At 41.6% G+C, this 15,138-nt stretch overlaps 1 protein-coding gene across 1 annotated transcript; it reads right to left on the minus strand.

Moving 5' to 3' along the window:
- Positions 1-752: 752 nt before the first annotated feature.
- On the minus strand, positions 753-7,350 carry LOC125459458 (insulin-like). The gene is made up of 3 exons (XM_048545944.2): positions 7,324-7,350; positions 6,372-6,581; positions 753-907 (listed from the first exon to the last, which is right to left on the minus strand). Exons 2-3 carry the CDS (start codon positions 6,556-6,558, stop codon positions 753-755), a joined length of 342 nt encoding a protein of 113 aa, XP_048401901.1. The 5' UTR covers positions 6,559-6,581; positions 7,324-7,350.
- Between the last annotated feature and the right edge of the window lie 7,788 nt (positions 7,351-15,138).

The following is a 15,138-nucleotide window of genomic DNA, read 5'->3' on the forward strand; positions in this document are numbered from 1 at the left end:
TTCATCCAGCTCCACACTTTGTTATCTTGGATTCTCCAGCATCTGCAGTTCTCATTCTCACTGATTAAATTTAGATGGAGCTTACTCTAAGACTTAGGCCTTTTGTTTTGTTAAATCTCCAAGCCTAGAAAATCCACACCATCTTTTAAAGGGACCACACACTGCTTTCCCCCTGTCATTTTCTAAACTCCAATATTTTACAAATACCAAATTCTAATGCCCTGGCTCCCAATCCACAAGTATTCTACCCAACGTCACCACAGTTTACCAGTAACAACTTCACAGTATATTGTTCCATGTGTGGTATAATTGGGTGAAGCTGTGGAATCAAAGTAAAAAGTTGGAGAATACAATTAAGGAAGAAAACTGCAAGCAAGCAAGAGAAGCTGATCTTTATTCTTACATTAAAATATAAGTGATAAGATACAGACTATTTCAATCTGTGAAAGTGCATACAATGTGCTAGGTCATCGATATAAACAGTATGATTTGATTTGATACAGGAGACAGTTGCATTTATGTTAATGAGAGATCAAAAGCAATGGACAGAATGCATTTAAATAAAAGGCTGGATTTTTCCAACAAAATGTAAAATTATTTTACTTTTTATGTAATTTGCCAAAAGCTTTTTTTGAAATGAATGTGATTGGAGATAACTTAGTCTCTTTTCAAATAAATAATTTGGCAGTGAATCTGCCTCTTACACGATGGCTGCACACCTCGCTTTCTGATACTGATGATTTTTACTTTTCTTATTGGTTGCAGTAGCCTTCGAGATCGTAAAGGGAACAGGTATTGTGACAGCAGTGATCCACTATACCCCTCTTCATCATCCGGCCCAGCAGTTTATTGAATAGAAATTTCTGCTGAGCCTCATTTTCTTGAGCAGACTCTTCACCACGTAATCCTGAAAGTGAATAATTCAACAAGTGGTCTTATTTTCTTTCTCCTATCCTAAGAAAGTCATAGGATCTGTGTAAAAAGAACTATTAATGGGCCGTATTTCACTGAGTGCTATAACCTCGGACCCCTCTGACCTGAATGGTCAGGTCAGGGGATCCCATCCAGACAGCTGGCCCACAACAATTTAACATTGGGAGGAATTATTTAGGTGAGGTATTTACTCCTAGATTTGAAGGATACCCCTCAGAGAGCGGCCGGTCAATCACAAGACTGGCAACTCTGCCTACCCAGCTTTGCCATTCGGAAACCAAAATAAGCCAGGAGTGTCAGGCAGGCATGTGGAGGACTTTGTAAAGGAGGTTGAGTGCAGTGTTGAATGGGGCTGGTGTCCCTCCATTGACGAATGCAATGAAGAACAGCCAATTTGCCTGCCATCAATCATGCAGTTCAAAGGTGCCAGGCTTCCATCAAGGTGTAGGCACTCACCCCACACCCCATTCACCAGGGGTAACATACATCTGGTTGCAAGTTGAGGCCCTTTATTGGTTTTATCAGGCTCAATAAAGGAAACCTCCAATGGGCTTTCTAACACCTCTAACCAGCCCTGTAAAATTTCAAGCCTGTTGGGAGAACAGGAAAGCCTGATTTCGCCTGAACCTGCACTTATGTCTTCATCTTTAAGTTTACTTGAAAAGCCTTTTTCTTTGAACATTCTGTATTAGACACAAATATAGATGTCTTCAGAAGAATTTCATGAAATGTTAAGATAGCAGAGATTGTGAAAAGAAGCAGACAGTAGGGAGGAGGGCTCTCACTCTGTCAGTAATTGTTTTGGCATCTTTGCAAACCTGTCGATGTACATTTGCCAAAATTTCCAGTGTGTGTCAGTAAATTTATGTTTTACAGCAAGGGAATTCTGCTGATCTTTGGTAAATATCAGTTCGGCTTCAGTTAGAGTGTTACCTTTAATGCTAGGTTTCTTTAATGCTTCTTAAAAGATGGGAAGTTCTTCAAGAGAGATTTACACGAAATGCTATCAAGTATAAAAGGCTTTAGTCAAGTAAAATTTTGGGGAAAAAGATTCAGATTGTTTTCCCTGGGGCGGGGGGGGTGGGGGGGGGGGGGGGGATGTGGACCATATAATTAGAGATGACTTTCAGTGTAAGAAGACTTCATAACGAAAGGACAGAAATACAAGATCACTGGCAAAATACAATAATGAAAGAGATTGCTGTTTTCATACAATGTATGAATGGAATGAAATGCTTGGAGAAGAAGACGTTCATACCTGAGAAACAGGGAAAATTCAGTGCTGTGGGGAAAAAGAAAGTGAATGGGACTAATTGAACAGATCACTTAAAAAGTTAACACTGTCGCAAGAAAGTGTGCAGGTTGGCGAGGCAGTACATACCACATGCTGGCATTCTCAAAAGGCTTTTGAAAAGAGATTATGTAGTAGACTTATGACTAATCTTAGAATATATGGAGTCAGGGGACAACCAGCAAAATAGAGAGCAAACTGGCTACAAAACAGAAGATAAGAGAGCAAATGATCACAGTAGTTACTGAGACAAACATCAATTTAGAAGTATTATTCCACACAAACTGATGCTGGAACCATTGCTGTTCACCATTTATACAATTTAGACTCAGAAAGAAGAAAAATAATTTCAGAATTTGCAGATGACACCAAATTGGAGCTATATTTAGTATAGAAAAAGAATGGAACAAAATTAAAGAATACATTAATAAACGTGCAGAATGTTTGTGCAAATGACTTAGAGTTTAATATAGTTCAGTGTGAGATGTTATAAGTGGTAGAAAGAAGAAGAAGGCAACGCACTGTGTGGAAAATAGGAATGATAATAGGACAAGGAGCAAATAAATCCGCAGGCTCAGATTTCTCAGTTATTAACTGTATCAATGCCAGTTAATGAGATGATTAAAAAAAAATTCAAACCAAGCAACACAATGCTTTCATAGTGAAATTGGAGGAGAAGAGAGCTTGTATGAAACTTGCCAGGAACCTTGATCAGGTCACACTTAGAGAAGTGTCTTCCACTCCAGTCTCCATATTATGAAAAGGCTATTGGGGAAGGTGGAACAAGAAATTTTAAAGGATGATGGGACCAGAATTTAAATGTTCCAACTATCAGGAAAGACTGCACAGTTGGAAATCTTTCTTCTAGATGTGACAAGGCTATTTGATGACCCAATTATTAAAGTTGTTAAAATTATGAATGAGCTTCATAGGGTGGAGATAAAGATGTTTTCACTTGTGTATTACAGTTTCAGAAAGGATGTTTGGGGACTTGTCAACCGAGGTAGTATGGGCTGAGGTTAGAAACAGGAAAGGAGAGGTCACCCTGTTGGGAGTTTTCTATAGGCCTCCGAATAGTTCCAGAGATGTAGAGGAAAAAATAGCAAAGATGATTCTCGATAGGAGTGAGAGTGACAGGGTAGTTGTCATGGGGGACTTCAACTTTCCAAATATTGACTGGGAACACTATAGTTTGAGTACTATAGATGGGTCAGTTTTTGTCCAGAGTGTGCAGGAGGGCTTCCTGACACAGTATGTAGATAGGCCAACAAGGGGCGAAGCCACATTAGATTTGGTACTGGGTAATGAGCCCGGCCAGGTGTTAGATTTGGAAGTAGGTGAGCACTTTGGTGATAGCGATCACAATTCTGTTATGTTTACTTTAGTGATGGAAAGGAATAGGTGTATACCACTGGGCAAGAGTTATAGCTGGGGGAAAGGCAATTACGATGAGATCAGGCAAGATTTAGGGAGCATAGGATGGGGAAGGAAACTGCAGGGGATGGGCACATTAGAAATGTGGAGCTTATTCAAGGAAAAGCTCTTGTGTGTCCTAGATAAATATGTACCTGTCAGGCAGGGAGGAAGCTGTAGAGTGCGGGAGCCGTGGTTTACGAAGGAGGTGGAATCTCTGGTCAAGAGGAAGAAGAAGGCTAATGTTAGGATGAGATGTGAAGGCTCAGTTAGGGCACTTGAGGGCTATGAGGTAGCCAGGAAAGACCTAAAGAGAGAGCTCAGAAGAGCCAGGAAGAGACATGAGAAGTTGTTGGCGGATAGGATCAGGGTAAACCCTAAGGCCTCCTATAGGTATTTAAGGAATAAAAGAATGACGAAAGTAAGATTAGGCCCAATCAAGGATAGTAGGGGGAAGTTCCGTGTGGAGTCAGATGAGATAGGGGAAGCGCTAAATGAATATTTTTCAACAGTATTCACTCTAGAAAACGACAATGTTGTCAAGGAGAATACTGAGATACAGGTTACTAGACTGGGTGGGATTGAGGTTCACAAGGAAGAGGTATTAGAAATCCTTCAGAGGGTGAAGATAGATAAGTCCCTTGGGCTGGATGGGATTTATCCTCGGATCCTCTGGGAACCCAGGGAGGAGATTGCCGAGCCTTTGGCATTGATCTTTAACTCATCATTGTCTATAGGAATCGTGCCAGATGACTGGAGGATAGCGCATGTGGTTCCCCTGTTCAAGAAGGGGAGTAGAGACAACCCTGGTAATTATAGACCAGTGAGCCTTACCTCAGTTGTTGGTAAAGTGTTGGAAAAGGTTATAAGGGATAGGATTTATAATCATCTAGAAAAAAATAAATTGATTAGGGATAGTCAGCATGGTTTTGTGAAGGGAAGGTCATGCCTCAGAAACCTTATTGAGTTCTTTGAGAAGGTGACCAAACAGGTAGATGAGAGTAAACCGGTTGATGTGGTGTATATGGATTTCAGCAAGGCATTCGATAAGGTTCCCCACAGTAGGCTATTGTACAAAATGCGGAGGAATGGGACTGCGGGAGATGTAGCAGTTTGGATCGGAAATTGGCTTGCTGAAAGAAGACAGAGGGTGGTAGTTGATGGGAAATGTTCATCCTGGAGACCAGTTACTAGCGGTGTGCCGCAAGGGTCGGTGTTGGGTCCACTGCTGTTTGTCATTTTTATAAATGACCTGGATGAGGGCATAGAGGGATGGGTTAGTAAATTTGCAGACGACACTAAGGCCAGTGGAGTTGTGGATAGTGATGAAGGATGCTGTAGGTTGCAGAGAGACATAGATAAGCTGCAGAGCTGGGCTGAGAGGTGGCAAATGGAGTTTAATGCAGACAAGTGTGAGGTGATGCACTTTGGTCGGAGTAACCGGAAGGCAAAGTACTGGGCTAATGGTAAGATTCTCAGCAGTGTAGATGAGCAGAGAGATCTCGGTGTCCATGTACACAGATCCTTGAAAGTTGCCATCCAGGTTGACAGGGCTGTTAAGAAGGCATACAGTGTTTTAGCTTTTATTAATAGAGAGATCGAGTTCCGGAACCAAGAGGTTATGGTGAAGCTGTACAAAACTCTGGTGCGGCCACACTTGGAGTATTGTGTACAGTTCTGGTCACCGCATTATAAGAAGGATGTGGAAGCTTTGGAAAGGGTGCAGAGGAGATTTACTAGGATGTTGCCTGGTATGGAGGGAAGGTCTTACGAGGAAAGGCTGTGGGACTTGAGGCTGTTTTCATTAGAGAGAAGAAGGTTGAGAGGTGACTTAATTGAAACATATAAAATAATCAGAGGGTTAGATAAGGTGGATAGGGAGAGCCTTTTTCCTAGGATGGTGACGGTGAGCATGAGGGGGCATAGCTTTAAATTGAGGGGTGAAAGGTATAGGACAGATGTCAAAGGTAGTTTCTTTACTCAGAGACTAGTAAGGGAATGGAACGCTTTGCCTGCAATGGTAGTAGATTTGCCAACTTAGGTACATTTAAGTCGTCTTTGGATAAGCATACGGACGTACATGGAATAGTGTAGGTTAGATAGGCTTGAGATCGGTCTGACAGGTCGGCACAACATCGAGGGCCGAAGGGCCTGTATTGTGCTGTAATATTCTGTGCTCTATGTTCATAAGGCCAAACTAGAGCCCATAAAAAAGGATAATCACAGATAAATCTCAGAAAGGATGAAGGTGAATTTTTTACTGTCAAAGTAATTCAACTGTAGAGACTGATATCATATAGAGTAGTTGAAGTTAATAGGTTAGTGCATTTAAGGGAATGCTAGGTAAGTACATGATGGAGGAAGAAGGAGAAGGATATGCTGATAGCCTTAGATTAAGTAGGGCACATTGGAGACTAGGTGGGTCATTTTTTAGTATGGCCTATTTATGTGGTGCATATCATTTGAAGGTCTATGTAACAGTGAACAGGGTGGCCCATGTGTTATTTGCTTCTACTGGAACTATCAGGTGGGACAAAATCAAATAGCTCCCCTGAACATTCCACTACAACTCAGCCCAAGTTAATCTCAGTGAAATTCTAACCTTTACGGCTCAGGGGGTAATGTTGGACGTGATTTCTGACCCCCGTACATCATTCAGATTAAACTCCCAATCATCATGTAATACACAAAAGAAAACCATCTATTGTTTGCCTGCAGATTTGGGCTAACATACCTAGAAGCTGCTCGATGCTTCTTCTTGTTTTAGGTTCATAGTAGAAACCCTTACTTCCGCACACAAAATATAGAGCATCCACAAGCTGCGAGCCACACAGGTGCTGTGAAGGTTGTGTTTCTATTCCTTTTGGGCAAGAGAAGATGAACAATACCGCCACCAGCACAATTTGATTCCAAAGCACCATTTCAATTATTAAATGTAGGGTTCCTTTCAAAATAAAAGAAAGAAATAAATTGCATGTACAGAATATCTTCCACATTACTGGTTTGTCCCTATGTTCTTCCAAGTAAGTTGACTATTCATACTTTTGTGCCCTTCTTAATGAAATCTAGGCTACCGACTGCCTTAATAACTGCTCTCTCCATCTTTCCTGCCATTTTCAGTGATTTGCACACATTTATACCCAGGTCCCCCCTGCATCTGCAATCACTTAAATACTGTATCCATTTTTTTAAAAAAATGGACACTAGTCATGTTGCCTGCTCCTGGTTGCTCCAGAATTGTACTTGTACATGTTTGATAATACTTGTACATTAGTGAGACCTCACATGGCTGAATAAAGCCATGGATTGAGAAATTCAGAGGCAGGGAGGGTAGCTCATTTGTACACTGCAAGATCACACAGATAGTAAGCAGATGATCTTGTTTGGTGACGGTAATTCAGGGATTGAATACTGGCCAGGACCTGCTCCTTGTCTTCTTTCAAAAGGGCCATCTTCACTTGTACATTGAACAGTCTGCTCAGGATTCTTGTCCCAACATCTTCCCCAAAAGACTGTGCCAACTCTTGCCAGCCTTAGTTTGAGTGTCCAAGAGCTAGAGAAGGGCTTGAACAAGTGCTGAGCAATGCAATTTTCAGGAACAATTGACCAAATTTATAACAAATACGTTAAGTCAAGAGTAAAGTTTCATTCAAATTTCAGCTTTGAAAATGTCATGGTATTCTTACCTGGCCAGTCTACTGCAGCTTGACTCTGAGCCTGTTGAATGTGCACCGTCTATTGAGACAGCAAGTTTATTTATACTGCAAGCTATCCAGCTGTTTGCTTTAAATTTGATGTTTGGCTCTTAAAATATCACCGACGTTTATCCTCTGGTAAAAATCTTGCTATCTTTGCACATTAGTTAATTGTTACATTTTGCAACTCATTTAACTTATCCCCTGCAAATGTTTGCACTGGTAATCTTTGTCCTTCATTTATTCACTGCATCAGAAGCTGCTCATAAAACAAGATCATTTCACTTTCAAGTGCTGTTAAACCTTCCAGAACAGCTCTGAAATTGTCCATAGGTCAATTAGTAACAACTGGAGCCATCTTAGTAGGTGCTATTGATATATTAACTACATTTTCATTGTTTTGCTTATTAGGCTCAGTAATGGCAAGAGAACACTTCTAAGCACTTAAAGATCCAGCCTGCACTTCTTAATGAACGTGTTGATTCGTTGATGTAGCAGTTTGCTAGGAATTGAACAGAACTGTATTGACGTGAATCAGACGATGATTTTGCCATCACCTTCCTGTAACAGGTCGAATCCTCTCGATCTTCCCATACCTGCGTGATTAATAGCTCACTCTCTTTTTCCCTCTGTTCAGCTATTTCTTTTTCCCTTTGCTCCCTGCTTTTTCTCACTCCTACTTGCCTCCTTCAAGAGGTGAGGTGCCTTTGCTCATTGGATTTTATGGTGTTGCCTTCTAAAAATTGTTATGCATGCGCTGTTTGAAATGTTGATCTTCTGCTGATTTTTCTAGCCTTTTCTCCTTCGGTCCCTGCAAGACTTTAGGGCTAACCTCAATTCTGTGCAATAATGTGGTGATAATAAACTGCCTATTTGCACCTCATCCACTTTTAATCCATTTGTTGATTGAAATGGCAGACAGGCTGCTGATTTACCATTACACGGTCTACATGCCATAGTTACATGGAAAGCAGCTGCCCTTTGATACAGTACTTTGCCTAAGTGGCTGGTCTTTATACATGAACTTATTATTCAGTCTCAATGAGCTTTTATACAGAGCATGACATTTCAACAGAACTGATTTTTGGTCTGCCTCAGGGATACATACAGGCACCTATATGAAATTAAGACTGGATTTTCTCCTTTACTTTCTCCCTTGGGTTTCCCCCACTTCTAACATCCTGCCTCAAGCCAACTATTTCTGGACAAAAATGGACCAATCTGGCCTTAATTGTTCAGTTTCATGTCAGACACAAACTGTTAATTGTGTCAGAGCCACAACTGGGTTCTGGATGCTGAGGGCAAAAACTAATGAACATTTAACGATATACGCATAGGCTTCTGATGGGGTTTCACAGGCTAGATGTTGAGAAGGTGTTTCCATTATTCGATTGCAAACTAACGCGCATAGTTACAGAATAAGGGGGTGCTCATTTAAAATGGAGGTGCAAAGGAATTTCTTCCCTCAGAGAATATTGAAAGTCTGGAATTCTCCTCCACAGAGAGTTGTGGAGGCTAGATCACTGAAACCATCGAAAGAGAAGAGAGATTGACTTTTGAAATATCAGGGAGACTATGGCTATGGTGAGCTGAAATGAACGAAGAATTGAGGCCTGGGGAAAATCAGCCATGAACTTGTCCAATAGTGGAGCAGCCTTGAGGAGACAAGCTGCCTAATCCTGCTCTTAATTCTTGAGTTCTTATTTACTGAAAGAGGGTCATTAGTATTCCATTAGAATATTTTTCCCTCAGGTTACCTCAGTTCCATGTGATGGAACATGATCTCATGCCATTCAACATGCTCTCTACGTATTAATCGATTATGTTACACCTCACCCATATTTTCCATTCTACCCATAAACTATTCACAGCATGAGCTATTTACATTTTTATGCTACTCCTACTCGCCCGCAAACCTACTACACTCCCTTACTGAACGTGCTGTTGGACCCTCCAAGTCAGAAGGGAAGATGGTGGTCTTGACAAATCTACCTGAATATCTACTACTTTCTCTTGGAGGCTGATATAAGCTCAGGGTACCACACACTTCACCTGAGCAGTCAACCCAGTTTTGCAATGACCTCTTGCTTGTAGACACCTGCCATCAAGCTGCTGAGTCTGAAGATGCTTTGGCTAATTTTAAGTCAGTAACAATCAAGTGAAAGGGCAAGTAACATGGATATGAAGAGTGTCAGATCAGTCACGAGCCTATTGAGTGGTGGAGTAGATTTGAGGGGCCAAACGGTCTACCCCTGTTCCTATGTTTTAAAGTCTTATGGAATGAGGATGAATCGAAAATCTCAAAACTCGGTCAGGTCAGTTCTGGTCCTGGATCTCGACAGGCTCCCCAGGGTGGAGTGTTCCTGGATCTTATGGAGATGTTTGAAATTCACAGACTGGTTTGTATGATGTTGCCTGGCCTGATATTATCAAAGTGGACATCTGTAATATCTGGTTGGAGAGTATTGCAGTAGAATTCAAATCCAACTGTATAATATCCAACTCATTAGAAGCTCTGAAGGAGTCATCCATTGTGTAAAGATATCGACTAATAATAAAACTATTTAATGTTGTTATTTTCTTTAACAGGATCTTGACCATATAGAGTCGGTCTTCAGTATCATCGTTGCCTCGTGGGTATCAAGGTGAATGGGTAACATATGTAAAACTTAGGACTCCAAGAATTGTTTGAAGCGATCATTAGTTAATTGCAAGCCATTGTTGCAGATGATCATCTCAGGAATGTAGTATGTGATGAAAATCTATTTGAGCAGTTGAGTGGGGGATGTATACTTGCTTGAACTTCATCATAAGAAGTAGTAGTGAATGAGAATGAGGATGGTTTTAAACTTGAAGATGATCTGAACTATCCCAAGATTTGACAAAGGATAAAGCCATCGGGGCCCCTTGCCCTTCTGCCTATCGGTATCACACATTGGCCAATTAGGATAAGTATTCAGCGGCCTTGATATACCAGGGGGCGTGATGGCCTAATGGTATCACTGGCATGTTCATCCACAGACACAGGGAATGTTCTGGGTCTGAATCCCACCATGGCAGATGGTGGAATTTGAATTCAATAAAAATCTGGATTAATAGTCTAACTATGACCATGAAACTATTGTCAATTACCAGGAAAACCCCATCTGGTTCACTAAAATCCTGTAGAGGTGGTTACTGCCATCCTTGTCTAGTCTGGCCTACATGAGACTTCAGACCTACAGCAATGTGTGGTTGACTCTTACCTGCCCTTTGGGCAATTAGGGATGGGCAATAAATGTTAGCCAAACCAGCGATGCCCAAATCCCATAAATATATATTTTAAAAGGCCACCAGACAGAGAGGTAGGCCCATGCTCAGCACTTGCCTATGGCCAGGTAGTGCTGATGTAGATATTGTGAATGTCCAAACTGAGAAATTGTAGGAGTAATGTTGTTGTTGTAGATGAGGAGGTTGTCCTGGAGGCTAAAATGATAGCATTGGTCAAAGCATTCATTTAGGATAGAATTAATTGGGAAATATGCAGGTCATCCCATGACACATTCCTGCCACATATTGTAAATGTTCCTGTGTCAGCCTTCTAAACTCCACTAATTTCTTCAACCTTCCGAGCGGTCACCAGGAAGAACTTGTTTGACAAAGAAACATAAGTTTCCACATCATAAATTAACTGGATATTATCCGGTGTAAGCTTTCCCACAGGGATGCAGGACAAATCATCAGCTGGTGGTCTTGAGTTTGCTTTGATAAATTCCATGGAGGGATCAGACCACATATGATATATCAGAATTGTTGGATTTTGGGGGGTAACATTTTTCCAGCTTTTTGGCATTAAGGAGAATTCCAATGGCTTGTGATTTCTCTGAATTGTTATCTTAAGACTAGGTATCGTTTATGAACTTTTCATGGACCGAGGTGACTAACAACATCTCTTTTGTCATCACTACATATATCCACGTATCCATATATGAGAGTGGAAGCAGTGACATTGTGGTAATGCCTCCGGACTAAGAAGGGTCTAGGCCCGAAACATCAGCCTTCAAGCTCCTCTGATGCTGCTTGGTCTGCTGCGTTCATCCAGCTCCACACCTTGTGATCTCAGCACCCCAGGTTAAAGCTCAAGGGGCAAAAGTTCAAATCCCACCATAGTAAGTGGAATTTAATTCAATGGAATTTGGAGTAAAGAGTTGGCTTAATGAAGATTATTGTTAATTATTGTTTAAAGAAAGTCTATCTAGTTCAAAAGTGTCTATTAAGGGAGGATATCTGCCATCCTTATTGGTATGGTCTACATGTGACTCCAGGCCCACAGCTCTTAACAACCCTCTGGGCAGTTAGGGATGGGCAATAGATACTGGATAAGTTTAACCTGTGGAAGACAATTTTTAAAACTTATCAGCAGGGGCAGGAGCAGGTAGGGAGAACTTGACCACTCTCACAAAAAACTAGAGATCAAGTGGGCATGATTTAAGTTGATTGACAGATCTAATAGTGGAGGAAGAGTCAGTTTTGACATTCAAGAGGCCATTGAATGTTTATTTGAATGGAAATAATGTTCAAGAACATAGAGGAAAGACAGATGAATGGCATTAAGTCTCAATTCTCATTGGAGACTCAGTGTATCACGATAGGCCAAAGAACCTCCTTCTGCAGCATCGCGATTCAGTGATTCATTGATAGTGATCTGACTGTCCCCACTGTCTCCCCCAGCACAACAGTCTTCAATCTCCTTTGTGACCTAAGGTAAGAAAGCACGTGGAACCTTTCTTGGACTGCCCGTCTCAGCTTTCAACTAAGGTGCAAGATCTGTAAGAATGTGCCCATTATCAGTGCTCTATAGTTGTCCTTAGCATCAGCTAAGACCTTCGGTATATAAGTCTCAGATTGCCGTCACCATGTATAAATATAACAACTGGGCTCTTGGTGTGTTTGACAGATAAAGACTGAAAACCATGCTAATGCAAACTAACAAACATTTCTTAATTACTTATTTAGACATGGTATGGCAGAACTCAATCACAGCCTTCTTCACTCCGGCCTTAGTTCCATGCAATGTGACATCAAAGATGACGCACTCTAATTTTTAGTGTAATGTCAATTAAGCCCTTCTGTTATCGCATTCAGAGAACAAAGTCATCACGATATCTAGATGCAGAATGTCTGCAGGAATGGCCAATGTGGTCTACCTGTCTACCTTATACCTGTGATAGCACACCAGTTGACATAAACAGTTTGTAAGATCTGAGAGAAAACAGTAGCAATTACAATCACTCTGCAAATTTCTTCACAAATCAACCACTGATCTCTAACACTAAAATTGTAACTCAGAGGCTACCTACCAGTCACCTAGCCCGAATTTGCTAAGGTATTTCAAAAACCAACACCACTGGCCATGCTATTCGACCTTCACTGTCCTGAGGAAAAAGGTTTGTTCTGAAGACAATGACACCAGTAACATCCCAGTTGCAGTAATGGCTTGAGGACTGGGGGTATCATGCAGGTCCTCAGTTTCACACTGAAATGAGCCACTGACAGCTGTAACCTTTTGAGTGAAATCACCGTCCAGGAGATGACAGAGGTTAGAGATAATGCTGCTGGGCAATGTCAAGCCTTGGGTAGTGTTGTAGAATAGAGAGATCTTGGGGTTCAGGTACATAGTTCTGCTTTCTTTCCACAGATGCTGCCAGACCAACTTAGTGTCTCCAGCAATATCTGATTTTTTGTCCCAGACTGACTTGGCAAGACAGACCTGACTGACAGAAGGTGATTCCCCAGATCAATGTCTCAACAGCACACACTCGAATCTGGGGCTGCTTGCACTTGACATGCAGGGCTGACTGTAGCCCAATGCCTAAACTGAAGCACACAGTTTCCTGTACCCTCATCAGACCAAGTGCCTGACTGACCATTGCCAACTCCCTGGGGAGCTGTTGTAAGAGCCCCCTGACTGTCTGTGGTGTAATCTCCTGACTCACAGTATTGCCCTTCACTTTACTAAGGACTCTTCCCATTTGACTTTTGTACGCAACAATTTGCCTGAAGCCCAGAAACTGTGCTTGCTACGTAAGCTGATGGCACATGCTGCAGCAATGAATTTGACAGAATATGGTACCGCAGGGTGATATATATTTGACCGACAGATTGATCGTTCAGTGCTCTCCACTGTCATAGCTGTTAGCCTCTACACTAAAAAGCAAGTTCAACTGCAGAGGCTGGCAGCTAAAGACCCTGTATGCTAAGAAAGCAAGACAAGAACATTAAAAATGAATAGCTGTCCATGCTTGGGAAACTGACCCAGCAGAAGAATGCAAAATGTAGGTGTCCATCAGCTCTAAAGAAGGTGTTGAAGGAAAGTGAGAGAGATAATGGGAACTGCAGATGCTGGAGAATCCAAGATAATAAAGTGTCAAGCCTGATGAACACAGCAGGCCAAGCAGCATCTCAGGAGCACAAAAGCTGACGTTTTGGGCCTGGACCCTTCATCAGAGAGGGCCTGAGTTGGTCCCTAAGCAGGCATAAAAACAATCTGAGGCTGGTGGTTTGCCAATGTTAGCTTGTACAGACCAAGGGTCAAGGAGGATGGTAGCCTTGGAGTATGTAGCAACATTGTTTAGAAGGCAATGACAGGCATTCAGTGAACTCCAGCCATTCAATCCTGCTTCTGCTTCTCCTGTTAAAGGCATCTATGTTCTTCTGAAAGGAGAGGAGAATTGAAAGTGGAAAGCAAATTTAGCAAGTCTTAATAAAATGCAAATGTGTGGGAATAAGATAGTCGCCAATCAAGGATGAGATACTGAAGTTGCCATTTAAGACCTGAGGGGAAATTTGAAAAAACTTTACTCTACATCAAGAGTCTGATCTTAGAATTCTTATCCATACTTGACATGACTCTTACCAAGCATGAAAGAGGAAATTTGCCACCCAAATATTTGTCTCCTTAGAATGAGATGAAGACCTGCAAGCATAAATACAAAGAACAAAGAACAATACAGTGCAGGTGCAGACCTTTTGGCCCACCAAGGCTGTGCTGACCCATTTTGTCCTTGAATACTAAAACTGTCTTCACTTACAGGATCTGTATCCCTCTCCCTTCTGTTCATGTATTCATCCAGGTGCTTTTTGAATGCAGTTATTGTGTCTGCTTCCACCATCTCATCTGGCAACGCGTTCCAGGCACTCACCACCTTTTGTGTGAAAAACTTGCCTCCCTCATCTCTTTTAAACTTCCCCCCTCGCACCTTGTACCTGTGTCCCCGAGTAATCGACCCTTCTATCCTGGGAAAAAGCCCCATAGTTTCCATTCCATCCATGCCATTCTCAATCTAATAAACTTCTATCAGGTAAACCCACAACCTCCTCCATTCCAATGAAAACAAACCCAGCCTATTCCAAACCTTCTTCATAGCTAGAATCTCCCATACCAAGCATACCCTCTCCAAAGCATCCACATCCTTCTGGCAGTGTGGTGACTGGAACTGTATGCAGGTTTCTCAATAAGTCTGAGTTGTTGGCACATATTTGGGCAAGGATTAGATTTTATATGCTAAAATTTAGAGTGAATTATTTTCTCAAACCGTTTCAACCAATAAGTTACTCACAGAGTCTAGTGACTGTTCTGCACTGAGTTATTCTACAGCAATACAAGAATGCACTACCTTCTTAAAGGAGGATAATAAATGGGAGGCGATGGCCTCATGGTATCGCTGGGCTGTTAATCTGAAGACCCTGATAATGTTCAGGTTTGATTCCCATCATGGCAGATGGTGGAAATTGAATTTGACTAAAAAATGTCTGGGATTAAGAATC

Source organism: Stegostoma tigrinum, chromosome 17 (assembly GCF_030684315.1).
Source record: "Stegostoma tigrinum isolate sSteTig4 chromosome 17, sSteTig4.hap1, whole genome shotgun sequence".
Classification (NCBI taxonomy): domain Eukaryota; kingdom Metazoa; phylum Chordata; class Chondrichthyes; order Orectolobiformes; family Stegostomatidae; genus Stegostoma; species Stegostoma tigrinum.

Coding starts and splice junctions, on each gene's coding strand:
- LOC125459458 (XM_048545944.2), bottom strand. CDS start 6,558: ATGGTGCTTTGGAATCAAATTGTGCTGGTGGCGGTATTGTTCATCTTC. Junction 908..6,371: donor AAGCATCGAGCAGCTTCTAG/GTATGTTAGCCC, acceptor ATTCACTTTCAG/GATTACGTGGTGAAGAGTCT.